Genomic DNA, 15,185 nt, shown 5'->3' on the forward strand with positions numbered 1-15,185 from the left:
GTGTGCGCCACCACTACTCAGCTTCTTGCTTTATTCTTAAGGGATCTACATTACATGCAGATCTGTGTCCATGTCGGTTGCAAGGCACTAGCCCAGCCTGCAGGAAAGCTCAGCAGAAAGTCTCATCTGCAAGAACCAGGTTTCCACAGAAACCAAGGAAGGACCCAAGGGCTGCTCTGCTCCTGGTTTATAGGTGGGAGACTAAAACCTACGATGCAAGGCAGCCCAAGGCCAAACAGACCAGCAGTTCATAGCCCATGCCCAGCAGAAGAGAACACAGAGCACGCCCATAAAAATGTCCTCTACACACTGGCATTCAAAGCCGCATCATTCACATGGTGGGTGGACCTCAGGTGTCCACTGATGGGTGAACAGAGGCATAAAACATGTCCACTCGGGCCATGGAAGAGACTCAGGAGGGAGGTTCCTACACATGCTCCCACATGAGTGACCCCGGCAGATACTGCGCCGAGCGAGCGAGACGACACTCTGTATGCTCCCACTTCTGTGAAGCACTTAGGAGAGTAGCTTCAGAGGCAGAAGGAAGAATGGAGACTGCCAGGGCCGGTGGAGGACGGGAAGTTAGTGTTCAAGGCAGGGGCGGTGGGGGAGTGAGCGAGTGTGACTGTCATACAGCAGTGCGTGTTGCTGATGCTACCGTCCGTCCGCATGTGTGAGCCACCAAATGCTAAGTCTCGTGTGGGGTTTACCACAGGAAAGAAAGAGATGTTCCAGTGGTATATGTGGCTGTGTCTGGAAATATTTAAGAGATAATGAAAAGGGGCTGGCTCACTGGTTCAGAGCTCTGGCTTCTCTTCCAGAGGACCTGGGTTTGAGTCCCAGCTCCCACCTGGCACCTCACAACCATCTGTAACTCCACTTCTGGGGGATCCAGTGTCCTCTTCTGCCCCCTCCCCAGCCCCTGCACACGGCACTGCACACAAGTGATGCACAGACACATATGCAGGCAAAACACATACACAGAGATAAATAAAACTAATTAGTTAATAATTAAAACATTTTAAAAATCAGTGAAAATTAAAAAAAATAAATAAAAGAAATGAAATAAGCGGGCACTTGAAACACTGCCTTTAAAATGTTCTGTTTTGGTTGTGTGATGCTGGGGTGGAATCCAGAGCCTCACACATCAAGAAAGTGTCTACCACTGAGCTACACCCCCAGCTCTTAAAATATGGGTCCTGGGAGGCCCACCACAGAGGAAACTGCACTGCTGTTCTGTGGGCCACACCTCCCTGAAAGAAAAGTGGATGCTGGTGGGGTTACAAGGACACCGAGTGCCAGCTCATGCTGGAGTATAAATGGGACGATACTACGTACGGAAGGAGAATAAGGTGAGGCCACAGTGGAAGCAGAACTTTCAAGAAGGACAGTTCTGGAAGCGAATGGAGCCAGGCAGACTTGTCCTCACCCCCGTCTCTAGAAAGGACAGGTGTGGCGTGAGTCTTCCATAGTCACTAGAGCATTTGCCGCTCTGGCTTTGCCCCGAGGAGATCCCAGGTCCTAGACACTTCTCACCTAGTGGGAACCTGACTCTGCTGTGCCTGGAGCCTGAGCTCCAGTCTGAGCTCACATCAGGCAGAGGCCCAAGGAACAGCTAAGTTTAGAGACACGGTCACCAGGCACCTGTCAGGTGCTCTGGTAACAAGAGTGTTTCTCACCGAGTGGTCTGTGGAGGCTTCCCAGCGGAAGCTGGCTTGACAGAGCTGGTCCTTCCACATCTCCCCTCTGGAAAGTCTGCATATTAAGGCAGGCCCTGGGGCCTCTTGAGGTATAATTCACAGGGCAGCTCACCCAGTTAGAGTGTATGACCTAATGGCTTGTAATATATTCACATAGGTGGGCATCTATTACCACGATCGAAGTTTCACATTTCATCACTTTCAGTTCTACCCGCGGCCATCATCCCATACCCTTTCTTCCCACTTCAACTGAGGACCAGCGAGATGCAGGCCAGAGCCAGTGGGTACCCCCTGCCTTTCAGGATCCTGGCTGGATGAGAGATGGGTCTTCTAGCCACTTGTGTGTGAAGGGTTCATGTGCACGTGGAAACCAGAGGAAAACTTTGAGTTCCCTCAGGAGCCATCTACTCCACACACACACACACACACACACACACACACACACACACACACACACACCGGGACACAGCCTCTTTTTGGCATGTAGCTCACCATGATGGCGAGGCTGGCTGGCCAGTGGGCTCCAGAGAACCCCTGTCCCTGCCGAGCTGTGTGTTCTGGGGATAAAACTCACTTCCTCTTTCTTGCAAGGCAGCCACAGTTCACCACCTGAACCAGCCCACTCTGGCCATTTTAAAAACTGGGCTATTCATATTGAGAGCTCTGAGTATTGAGAACACAAACTTTTACATACATGGTTTTCAAATCAGTTCTGCCATCTACCAGCTGTCTTCTTTATTCATATCCTTGGAAACACAGAAGTTTTAATGTTGATGAAGTCCAATTTACCTGTTTTTCTTTTGTTGATTATATTTTAGTGTCATAGCTAAGCAACCATCGCCTAATTCAAGGCCACACACTCGCTCCTTTTCCATCTAAGCACTTTATGGTTTTATCTCCTACGTTTTAATCTATGACCCATCTTGAGATCATTTTGCATAGGTCAGGTTCAACTTCATTCTTCTGCATCTGTACATTGTCTGACTGTTGGTTTGTTCTGAAGCCCAGTCTTGTTACATGCAATCCTGCCTCAGCCTTGTCAGCTATGGGATTTATAGACGTGTCCCACCACAGTGAACAATGACCCAATTGTCCCTTTGTTGAATGAACCATTATTCTTTCCCCCACTGAACTGTCCGGGTACCCTTGTCAAGCATCGACTGACTGATGGGCAGGGAGCTAGCTCAGCAGTTGACTTGAATTCACAAGGTCCTGTGTTCAATCCGAAGCAGGAGCAAAAACCACCAACCAAACACAAACTGAGCATACAGGTACAGGTCTACTCCAGGCACTCAATTTGGATTCACTAATCTTGCATTATCTTTCTGCCAATGCTACAATGTCCTGATTGCTCTTATCTGTGTAGTTTTGAAACCAAGATACTGGATCCTCCAAGTTTTTTTTTTTTATAAGAAAAAAATTTTATTGGCTATTATGGTTTTTTGTTTGTTTTTCAACAAAAGGTTTCTCTGTGTGTTCCTGACTGACCTGGATCTCGCTCTGTAGACCAGGCTGGCCTTGAATTCACAGAGATCTGCCTGCCCCTGCCTCCCAAGTGCTGAGATTAAAGGTGTGTGCCACCACCGCTTGGCCATTTTGGCTATTCTGTTTTTGTTTTTTGGTTTTTTTTTGTTTTTTTTTTTTTTGTTTTTTTTCGAGACAGGGTTTCTTTGTGTAGCTTTGCGCCTTTCCTGGAACTCACTTCGTAGACCAGGCTGGCCTCGAACTCACAGAGATCCGCCTGCCTCTGCCTCCCGAGTGCTGGGATTAAAGGCGTGCGCCACCACCGCCCGGCAAAACAATTTTTTTGTTTTTTGTTTTTTGTTTTTTTCGAGACATGGTTTCTCTGTGTAGCTTTGCGCCTTTCCTGGAACTCACTTGGTAGTCCAGGCTGGCCTCGAACTCACAGAGATCCGCCTGCCTCTGCCTCCCAAGTGCTGGGATTAAAGGCGTGCGCCACCACGCCCGGCTCATTTTGGCTATTCTGGATCCCTCAAATTTCCATGTAAATTTTAGGACAAATTTGTCAAGTTTGGTAAAAAGAAGGACCCTAGAATATTTCAAGTGTTATATTGAAACTATGGTTAAGCTGGGCATAGTGGTGTGTGCCTTTATTCCCAGTACTCAGGAGGCAGAGGCAGGTGGATTTCTGTGATTGAATGCCTGCCTGGTCTGAGTGAGTTCCAGGACAGCCAGAGCTACATAGTGAGACCCTGTCTCGAAGGAACAAAAAAGAAAACAACAACAACAACAACAACAAAAAAGGCACTGTAGTTAAATTTGGACCATCTTGCTGCAGTTTGAATCTGAAATCTCTCCCAACAGGCCCTGTGAAGGCTTGGGTGCGGCTGACAGGCTTTGGGGACCTGATGGGTTCTGAGGCTCTAACTCACCGAGGCCTTAATCACTGATGGACTCCGATGAACACATCCCCGGAAGGTGGTAGAAGGTAGAAAGTGGGCTCTAGTTGGAGGAAGTAGGTCACAGAGGTAAGGGCTGGAAAAGCAATTCCGGCCCTTCTGCCCACGTCCTGCCTCCTGTGGGCACTGAGGTAAAACCCTTCGTCCCAGCTGATGCACCCGCCATGACGGTGGGCCTCACCATGCATGAGCCCAGAAGCAAACAGGCCAGGGCCCAGGCACTGCAACCTCTGGAGAACTGGGCTGGAGTCAGTCTCCCAGGAACCAGCCTCCTTGGGTATCGTGTTTCAGGAATGCAAAGGTGGCGACGTAACCCTCAATAGTCATAAGCCTGCTTAACCCATGACCAGGGGCGCTGCTCCATTTACTTTGGTCTTTACATGCTCTCGGCATGGTTTGTAGTTTTCAATGTGCAAATTCTTCTCTTCTTTTTTATTTTATTTTTTTTTATGTGGTAGTGGGCATTGAACCCAGGGCCTTAGGCACCAATGACCTTACCCCCAACTCCTCTTTTGTAAAACTTAGTGCTATATTTTATTCCTTTAGATGTTATTGTACATGGAATTGTTTTTTGAACTCTATTTTGTACAAGATCACATCAACTGCAAACAGCTTTACCTACTTTTTCCAATCTGATTATTTTTTTTCTTATAAAAATATCCCTGGCAAGAACCTCATCACTGTGATCTATGAAAAATGGTGATGTCACTGTGGATTTTCATAAATACCTTCTGTCAAGTTAAAGAAGATTCCTTCTACTCCAGTTTGCAATATTTTTGTTTTTTTTAATCAAGAAAGAGACTATGATTTTGTCAAATGTTAATACAGCTTGAATGCACATTTCACGTTCAGCGTTCAGGTTCATGTGTTGAAGGCGTGGTCCCAGCTGGTGGCACAGTCTGGGGCACCTGGCTGGCAGCAGTGAGGCGCTAGGGGCAGGTCTTGGAGAGTGAAAGCCCAGAGCTGGCTCCTCCTAGCTCTGCTTCTGGGTCCTGTGGAGACATGGGAGCTCCCCTTCATGCTCCCGACACCACTGTACCACCTCCCATACACACCGGCCCCCACGTGATGAACTGAAACCCCCCTGGAACTGTGAGCCAAAACCAGCCCTTCCTCCTCACGTCGCTTCTGTCGGGGACTTTGGCCCAGCAGTGAGAAAACAACTAACAGAGGGGCCAGAGGGATGGCGGCCAGAGGGATGGCGGCCGGAGGGATGGCGGCGGCCAGAGGGATGGCAGCAGCCGGAGGGATGGTGGCTGGAGGGATGGCAGTGGCCGGAGGGATGGCTTAGCAAAATCACCTATGGTGCAAACATAAGGACCTGATTGCAGATCTCAAGCACCCACTTAAAAGCTGGGCAAGGTTGTGTGTCCATAACCCTAACTCTGGAGTGGAGGAGGAAGAGCCAAGACAGGTGGATTCCTCGAGCTCATTGGCCAGCCAGTCTAGAAATGCATGCGCTCTAGACTCAGTGAGAGACCCTGTCCCCAAAACTAAGATGGACGGCAGCTGAAGAAGATACCTGATAATGACCTTTGAGCCCAGCATGTATGTGAATCTATGCATACCACACTACGCACATATGTACACACACACACACACACACACACACACACACACACTACTGCACACACATAAAAAAATTTTAAGTAACTAATACAAATGCTTTGTCTGCATCCACTGTGATGGTCATAGTGTTTCTTTTTTTATTCTATCAACACTGTCTGGTAGAGAGATTTCTTTCTGAATGTTTAACTAGCATTTGCCATTTTGAGGATGAATCCTACTTGTCATATTGTATAGTCTATTTGTGCATTGATAGGTTAGTTTTATTAATTTGTTTAGGAAGTTGCATATATATGCATATATACATATATATGTTTTTCGAGACAGGGTTTCTCTGTGTAGCTTGGTGCCTTTCCTGCAACTCGCTCTGTAGCCCAGGCTGGCCTCAAACTCACAGAGATCCGCCTGCCTCTGCCTCCCAAGTGCTGGGATTAAAGGCGTGCGCCACCACCGCCCAGCTTGCATCTCTATTCACAAAGGATACCCACCTGTAGTCTTCTTCTAGCATCAGTGTCTAATTCCTTCTAACGTTAGAACATTAACATGGTCCAGTGTCATTCCTGAAGTAAACTGGGAAGCCGCCCACGGAGGCTGTGGTGATTTACTAATACAATCTCTAGTACAGGTCCACTCTGATTTCCTAGTTCGTCTTGAGCCAGGAGTGTGTGTCTTTCTAAGAGTCTGTTGATTTCACCTAGGTTATCTAATTTGGCACACAACTGTTCACATATTTCTGTGTAATCCCTTCTGTTGGGATGGTAGTGATGTCACCTCTGTCCCTCCAGAACCAATTAGAGCCCAGCATTACTTCTTTCCTGGCCCTACCACCTTTGCTGCCCCAGCAGGTGCCCATCTCTTGTTGCCCCAGCAGGTGCCCATCTCTTGTTGCCCTAGCAGGTGCCCATCTCTTGTTGCCCTAGCAGGTGCCCATCTCTTGTTGCCCCAGCAGGTGCCCATCTCTTGTTGCCCCAGCAGGTGCCCATCTCTTGTTGCCCCAGCAGGTGCCCATCTCTTGTTGCCCCAGCAGGTGCCCATCTCTTGTTGCCCCAGCAGGTGCTCATGATTTTTAGCTCTTACGTCTTTGACCTGCGTCTCCCCATGAGCAGGAGGCAGGCACCCTTGACTGTTTCGCTCACTATCTCTTCCCGAGCAGCCAGGAGAATCCTGGCAGATGGTGAACATGCAATCAGGTTTGTACAATGAATGAACAGGTCTACGGGGGAGAATCGGGAGCAGACTGTAACTACCACTCTCAAAAGAAACAACAAAACCCTCCAGTCTGACGGCCACTACCATCGCGCTAACACCAGAAACTGAACTGCGGCTGGCCCGAGCAGACACACACTGGGAGTGTACGATCACTGCTGGTTTCCAAGTCAGAATACAAAAAGGAATTCAAGATATGGAATAATTTTTCATTGATTACATGTTGAAATACATTTGAGATGATATGTTAAATATGTTATTAAAATTCATTTACTGTTTCTCTCTTGGTTTTTTCAAGTACTGGAAAATTTTAAATCTGTATGACCACGTTATTCTAGATAGTGCCATTCTAGACAACGTGTATAGAGTAGGGATTCATGTCATCGTGCATTAACAGAAAACAACAGGAATTCCAAATGTAGTTAGTGAGGCTTTCAAGAACAGAGGGGATCAGGTAAGGTCATCGGAGACACCCAGGAAGTTTTCAAACCTCCTCATGCTTCTCCCCTCTTGTCTGATGAGGTGGGGTGGGTGAGGCTTAAACATGGCCAGTGATGGAAAGCCACGGCCCAGTCATCTTCTTCAGCAGACCTTGCTCCTACTAGACCCCCAAGTCCCCGAACAAATGATCTGGAGCAAACCCTTCCGACTCTGAGTATCAAATTACCTTAATGTGCAAGAAATAATGGGAAGAATTCCGTTACAAGATAGTGGAAGGATGCAAACCTCCTACAGGCTGGCCACTGGGCTAGCCTATGAGGGCTGGAGGGCCATGTTGCCACTCTCAAGGTGGCAAAATTAGCAGATCATGTAGACTAGCCACCTGGGTACCCCCGAGGACTGGGTACTACCCTGAATGGGAGATTGTGTTGTGGTTCTGGGAAAACAGTCACAGAGTAAGGCTTGAGTGGCCACTGCTGAACACCTACTATGTGCAAGGCGCGGTCCTAAGCCATTGAATGCTGGCTCCTTGCTGCAAAAGGCACGGTTGGTGTACGTGTCGGCACATCATAACAGCTGGCATCTCCCCAAGAGGACAGCCCACCTCTCCACTCGAGACTTAAGGTACGACTCACAAAACAGGAAGACAATGTCCGAGGGGTTCAACATCCACCCCAGTGCAACTGTGGACCTGGATCTTTCCTATAATGCAATCTGAAATCACTGCCTCGCTCTTACCAATCTGTTCTAGAATTCAACAGAAATGTGTATCTGGCTTGACAAAGAATCACAGTTTCGTTGTTTTGGGATCATCATGCCAATACTAAGGCACCCTGTCCAAGGGCAGCTGAGCCCTGATCAAGTTTATGACTCTAACCCAGGAGACAAAAGCCATCCCAAGTTAAGACAGCTGGTAACACCACCTTTGACAGAAAAAAGATATTTTTATAGCCAATAAATTCAGTCTTTCCTATGCATAAAATATATGCTTGTATGTTCTATGCCCATATGATAATGCTTGAAAAACCAAGTTGATACATAATGCATTCTGTCTCGCCACTAACAAAGTGACTTCAGCTGTAAAAGATGCTTCACAAAGCTGGGTGTGACGGCTCAAGCCTGTAATCCCAGCACTCAGGAGGTGGAGTCAGGGGGATCAAGAATCCCGGACCAGCTGCAGCTCAAGGCCGGTCTGGGCTACATGAGACCCTGTCTCAAAAAGAGAAGGACAAACCAGATGCTTTACAAAGAACAAATCAGATGTCTTGTTTGTAGAAGGGCTAGGAAAGTGGGTTTAGTTTTAGAGCTGTATTGTAAAATTTCCAGCAAGGCCACAGATCTTGCTGGACCAGGAGACGCAAGCTGAAGGGGGTCTCCTAGGGGCAGAGGCTGCGCTTGAATCTCCATTCCTTCCTTCCTACTGCATGAATTACTTGCTGAGTTTCAGGGTGGCTTAATTCAGACTCTTAATCTCTCTGTCCTCCACTTGTGGGAAGTCTCAGAAAGAAAAAAAAAAATACCAGAATATATACTTTGGCTCCTTCAAGGGAGACCTGGGACTCCATCTCCCTTAGTACCAATGACCTTGACTTTGACAAGCATCCATGAGGGCATTTCCCTTCCAGAGCCCAGAGCTCCACTGAGCACACAGCCCCTCCCTCATGACCACCCCATGTTCCTAAAGACCAACTGGGCTCTGACTTCAAATACAGGGCCCTTTCATTTTCCATCACGTATCAGAGGATGGATGCCAAACTGGGGTTTTAAGGAGATAGCTGATTGATGGACACCCATCTCTCTTCTGAAGAGGCACAATTCGTGACCACGGGAAAGACTTTCTAACGTGAGGGGGCTCAGGACACGACTCAGGCAGTAGGTAAAGTGCGTGCCACGCAGGCCTGAGGGCCGAGTTCAGCTCCCCAGCACCCACAGAGAAAGATGGATTTAGTTATAGACACCTTATTCCCAGCACTGGGGTGGGGGGAGACTGGAGGGTCCCTGAGGCCCACTGGCCCCATAGTCTGGCCCCAGAGAGAGACCCTGTGTCAGGAAATAGGGTAGAGAATGACTGAGGAAGACACCCGACTTCTGGCCTCCAGAAGCTCCTGCACACACGTGAACACTGGGGCACAGGGCTGACTCTCTGACATGAGGGGTTGTTGTGAAGGTAAACACAGAGCCACATACATGGCGAGCCTGCCTGTTTTCAGATCACATACATGATGTGGCTATGTATGTACATACACACATACCCTTACGGTGACAGTCATGGTTCCTGGGGTGGCGGGGAGTTAAAGCAAAGATCACATTTTCCTGCGGATAACTGCTGTCTTACTTGATTTTTTTCATCACAAGACTATATTACCCTAGTTTGTTTAACGAGTAAAATAAAATCCTAAGTCTTGCTGGCCTCAAATGGGGTCAGGGTGTTGGTTGTCAGGGAGAGGTGATAAGAAGAAGTGACATTTTCACCAAGGAGATGTGGACAGGGCCCTGGGTTTGGAAATGCACAAAGACAGTGTAACAAGCCACTGGCTGGAAGACAGTCATGGTCCTCAGGAGCCTGGGGTCTGAGGGGACCACAAGCTAGCCAAGAGTCTGCCAGCTGAGTGATAACACTTCCAAAGCACAGAACAGAGTGGCTTCTTGAGCTCCGATGAGCAGAACTGGATTTCAGAACAAACCCCTTGATGGAAACCCTGGCCTTTACAAAGAGATGGAACTTCTCTGTGCCCCTCAGTATCTCCCCCGTAAACCTGGAATGACCACAATACCTGTCCCACAGATGCAGCATGTCAATATAATAAGCACCAGAGAAGTGCAAGGGACCTGTCACCAGAACAGAGTCCGGCAGCAGGCATGCAGATGTATTCTTAGCTCCCAGCAAAGTAGGTTATGGTATAAAAATACCATTAAATAGTAACTAAACTAGCGTCACCTTAATGCGCATCTTGCCAGCAAAGCCAGCATGTGCAATTTCTTTTTAAATTACCCTATATTAGAGAATCAAGACCAGGGCTCATTCTGGAGAGCAAGCCATCAGGCAAAGGCCAAAGGTCCAATTACCCCTTCCCCTCAGATGATGGGAAGCCCACTCTGGCCAGGCCCTGAGACTCAGCCCCCAGGCAGGAGTCCCAGTCCCTGCTTTCATATGAGTAAGTCCTCCAGGCCCAGGGTACACAAGACAGCACAGAAGGAGCCATGGGGACAAGCGGATGGGCAGCCCTAGCCAAGGCCCTGAGGCAGAAAGGGCCTGGGGTCCTCCAGGGTAGTGGGGAGAAAGCAAACACAATAGAAAGCACGAGATTCCTCCTGCACTCAATCCCAGAACAAGGTAGTGTCCGGAGCTGAGCTGCCCTGGATGTCCTAAGTTTATTAAGTACCCGCAGTCCAGAGCAGATCAGAAGAAACATTGACAGCAGGCAGTGCACACACACCCCAGCCTGCTCTGGATGCTGATGGGGGGCAGGAGATGGAGTCAAGGACACATTAAGGTCAGTTCTGGGCCTATGGAGGTGAGGCCAAGAATGGTGGGAGTCTTCTGGGCTGAAGGTCAAGGGTGGTCTCCACAGCCCAGGCTTGGCAAGGTAGTAACCACAGACGCTGTTATAAAAATACCATTAAATAGGAAATGAGCTATAGGCCGAGATCCCCATGCCCTCTCCCCAAAGTAGGAGTGTCCATGAACCCTGGAATTATATCCAAAACTTATGGCAGTACTTTTCTCCAGGGAGACCACCTATATTTTAAGAAGACAACAACCCTCTAAAGTGGAAAACTCACATGCATTAATCCAGAACTTGCAATCACTTCCTGCCCATCATCCTTTCCTACCTGCCAAATGCAGGGTTGGTGCATCGGGCTCATAGCCCACGGAAATGGAGATGGTGAGGCATGGTAAAGCCTCGCCAGGAACCCTCACCACCAGGGACAAACACCAAAGTAACTCTCATCCCTTGCACCAGCGACCATGTGCACAGTGTTGGTCACATGAGGAGCAGAGCCAATGATACATGGTGATCATCTGTGACCACACCATGATCACCATGTGGCGCCCATGGCCACGGCCTGTCAGCAAGACAATCCTGACTGAGAAAACAAGTTCTGGATTTGTACATAAAGGTATAAGAAAACTGGGAAGGATCATATGTTGCTAGGAATCCTTGTCTCTGCATGAATGCAGCAAGGAATGGGGAGTGTTTGAGCCAAGACAGAAGAAGAAAATGGGCTATTTAATATTTATTTGTCATACATTACTTGCTATAATTTTAAGATAAGGCTTTAAGACAAAATGATGAACAATTTTCAGTTCTGGGTAAAAGAGGCACCAATGTTTATTGTTTCTAGGGTTTCTGGATTTTTAAAACACATCCAATTTGAAAATATCCTAAGGCCGCTCCACGTGGGTGGAGGGCTTCCCCACTTTGTGCTGTGCTTGCCCTGGGCCCCGGGTTCACGGTGTCTGCATCCCAGCAGCAAATGAACCATCAGGCAAGAACCAGCTGCAAAGAAAGACACACACTGAGGTGTCTCGTGGGCCGGGCCCCAGAGAGCCGTTCCCCTCCGCCAGCCCACCTGCTGCCCAGGCCTGAGGAAGGATAGATCCGGATCTGAGAGAGCCAGGAAGGGAGGGGGAAGCCCAGAGCTGCCACCAGACAACCAAGAGCAGCTGTGGGCCTGGAACCAACCCTTTGGCCAAGCAGGGAACTCAGCATCTCCTGACTGGAAGCCAGGAGCCACAGCTTTAAATAAACTTGGATGTGTCTACCTGGGGCTGTAAAGCAGCACCAACTGTGCCCCCAGCAGGCACCGTCAACAACTGGCCAACATGGCTACTGGGGGGGGGGGGACGCGGCGTTGAGTTCCCACAGTTTATCCTGAGGTTATCATCCCCTTCATCCCTCTCCTCGCCCATCCCTGGGGCCTGGCATCCAGCAGTCTCCACAAAGGTATGCTAGGCTGAGCTGACCACTCCTGACTAGCTGGACCCTCCACACCAGACTTTGGGGGCTCACCCTGGCACCTGTGTGGCGGTGTCCCCACACTTGGGTGAGTGCTCATTCTCCCGAGCCTAGGGGAGAGCTGGCGGTCTCAGTCCTCACCTGTGTCTACTGGAAATGTCACCCTTCGGCCTCCGCTCCCCAGCGGGGGTGGCAGCGGCCACCTTATGCTGCTACTCAGCCCAGGACAGCTCGCACACACCACGGTGGAGGAACAGGACCAGCTAGGTGATCTGGAGGGTACGCTCTCTTCACACTGACTGCTTGGGAGATACCAAGAGGCCCCGGGTGGGGGTACAGGCTCCTGGGCACAGGGAAGGTGACAAGAAGGTTCCCTAGGAAGGAGAGACTTCCCACTGCTCTGTTCTGACTCCTGCCACCTGCCCTGGCAGCACAAGCCAGAGCTGGGGGGGAGATGGGCAACTGGCTGGGAAGAGCCCTCTTCGAAGCACCATCGAGAAGGTCTGAAGGGCTGCCCCCCACCCCATAACCTCGAGGGTGCCTCACCTCCACCTGAGGACTCCCAGCCCATCATCACCTCTTCCTCGCAGAGCACTACCCCCACTGGCTACTGGAAGCTTCTTCAATGACTCCAAGCATGAGAGGAACACAGCGCCGGAGAAGGGGTGTTGGCATGGTTGTTCAGGTCCACCCAGCCTCGGTCCTTGCAATCTGGCATAGGCTTCCTCCTGCCACTCCACTTGGTTCCTCGCCCCCGCCCCCTAGGCCTGACCCAAATCCTCTGGGCACGTGCAGGAAGAAGTGGGGAACGCACACACCCCCACACTCCTCCAGCTGGGCACTCCACAATTATCAATGATCAGCGTCCCTCGCCCACCACAAGCTTTCAGACGCTTTTTTAGTAAAGGGAAAAAAAAAAAAGGATTTGCGGCTGGATGTGTAAGAGGAAATCTCGCCAGCGCCCCCACGGTGCAGGAGGGATGGGGGAGGGGAGAGGGAGTGGGAAGGAGGACCCAGCTCTGGAGTTATGCAGCTAGCACTTAAGGATGCCCCTGCAGTCACCTTAAATCACAGAGGGAAGCTCCAGGCCTGACACGAGGGCACTGGGGGGGGGGGGGCTCTGGTGTTTCGGCGACCCTAGGGGCAAAGGCAGGTCTGGACGCTTTAACCCACAGCTTCACCCCCATATTGCTCATGCTGCGGAGTAGCGTCTTTGCGCCAGGGCACCTGTTCCCCACGAGGCCCTACCCGAAATACGCCTTCAGAGTCCCTCCCCCAGCCCTCCCACCACAGGAGGAAAAAAAAAAAACATAAAATAAAATGGTCCAGAAGCCAACCTCTGTCTGCCTCGATGACCCTGAAATCAGAGGCCCAACTGGCTCCCGGCTTCACTCTCTCACCCCCACCCCATGGCCTGATCCTGGCTCCCTGACCTCGTCCACCCCCTCCAAATTCTTGTTTCCAGAAAAATCTGGGGGGAAAATCCTCCAGAACCCAGATTACCCAAGGGACCCAAGGCAGAAGCTGCTCCCACGCTGCTCCCCCAGAGCAGATGGGGCCACGCGAGGAGCAGGCGCGGAGCGGGTCCGCCACCGCTGCCGCCCGCCGCTCGGGTGGGGGTGAGGACAGCGAGCCCACACCGGGGACGACCCCCTGGGGCCATGGCCGACCCCTCGGGCACTCTAGGCCTGGCAGCCGCCCCCGCGTGTCGCTTGTCTCTGACCTCCCCGCCGCCAAATGCGTCACGTCTGCCCGGCGCTCGGGGGACACCTGCTGCCGCCCCCGCCACGCCGAGTCCAGATCCCCGAGTCTCGGTCCCCGCCAAGCTATGGCACGGGGCAGGGCCGTACGCGCTGCGGTGGGGCAGCGGGGGCCCAGAACCCGAGGCGCGGGGGTCCGGGCGGCACGGAGCACTGAGCTTGGGCCCGCAGCCCGAAGGAGCCGGGGGCGCGCGGGGCCGCAGTGCGCGCGGAGCCGGCGGCGATGGGGTCCCTGCTCCCCGGGGTCTGCGGACAGCCCGCGCGCGCCGAGGCTCTTACTTGCCAATATCCTCGTAGAGCTGGTACTCGTCGGTGAAACGGGTGCAGGTCACCGTGGTGGCCATGGCGGCGGCGATCGGGCTCGGCGTGCGCTCGGCTGCGCTCGGGCGGCGGCGACTCCGGCTCCCGCTCGCGGGCACGGCGGCGACACGGGCGCGGGCGCGGGAGACACCTCGGCTCGCGGCGCCGGGCGGGGGCCGGGCTGGGCTGCGCCGGGCGGCGAGCGCACGCGAGATCTGCTCGCTCTGTCCCCGCCAGGAGCGCGCCGCACACCTACGCGCGCAGAGGCGCGGGCGCCGCTGTCGCCGCCGCGCCAGCCCCGCCCGCCACCCCTTGCACGCGCCTCACCCGCACCCTACACACGCCTGCACCCGCACACACACCGCACCCGCGCCTTGTACCTCCACTAGTGCCCGCGCCTGCACGCGCACTGCGCCCGCACCCTGCACCCGCACCGCGGCTCCACTCGCACACACGTCGCGCCCGCGCCGGCACCCGCACTGCGCCCGCACCATGCAATCCCACCCGTGCCGGCGCCCTGTCCCAGCACATGGGGCTGCACCACGCGGTGCCCACGCACTGCGTCTGCCCCTCTAGGCCGGCGCCCTGCATGGACAAGCCACTGGGCCGGCTCTTCCACTACTGCAGTTGAACAGTGAACCCAGACTCTTCTCCCCTTAACGACCCACCTCCCTAAACACCAAGAGGGAACTGCACCCCACTTGGGAGGGGTTGTGTGTCGCCCTCCACTGGGCTCTTCCCTTCCCCGTACCCCCATAAGATGCTGCCAGACCCTTCCTGCCTGGCCAGGCAGAGCTGCCCATGAGTCTCCTAGCCGGAATGGGATGAGCT

General features: G+C 52.0%; 1 protein-coding gene across 12 annotated transcripts in view; it reads right to left on the minus strand.

The window, feature by feature from the left end:
* Positions 1–14,502, minus strand: part of Camk2b (calcium/calmodulin dependent protein kinase II beta) — a 91,233-nt gene extending 76,731 nt beyond the window's left edge. For 4 of the 12 annotated variants that reach the window (XM_076545874.1, XM_076545873.1, XM_076545871.1 and 1 more), the window contains exon 1: positions 14,334–14,501. In XM_076545874.1, the coding sequence (XP_076401989.1) occupies positions 14,334–14,398 (65 nt within the window). In that variant the 5' untranslated portion in view covers positions 14,399–14,501. Of the gene's footprint in view, positions 1–14,333 lie in introns of all 12 variants that reach the window. The other 8 variants (XM_076545880.1, XM_076545878.1, XM_076545877.1 and 5 more) reach the window with 4 other exon arrangements.
* Positions 14,503–15,185: the final 683 nt, after the last annotated feature.

The sequence above is a fragment of the Peromyscus maniculatus genome, chromosome 10 (genome assembly GCF_049852395.1).
Source record: "Peromyscus maniculatus bairdii isolate BWxNUB_F1_BW_parent chromosome 10, HU_Pman_BW_mat_3.1, whole genome shotgun sequence".
NCBI classification, from domain to species: domain Eukaryota; kingdom Metazoa; phylum Chordata; class Mammalia; order Rodentia; family Cricetidae; genus Peromyscus; species Peromyscus maniculatus.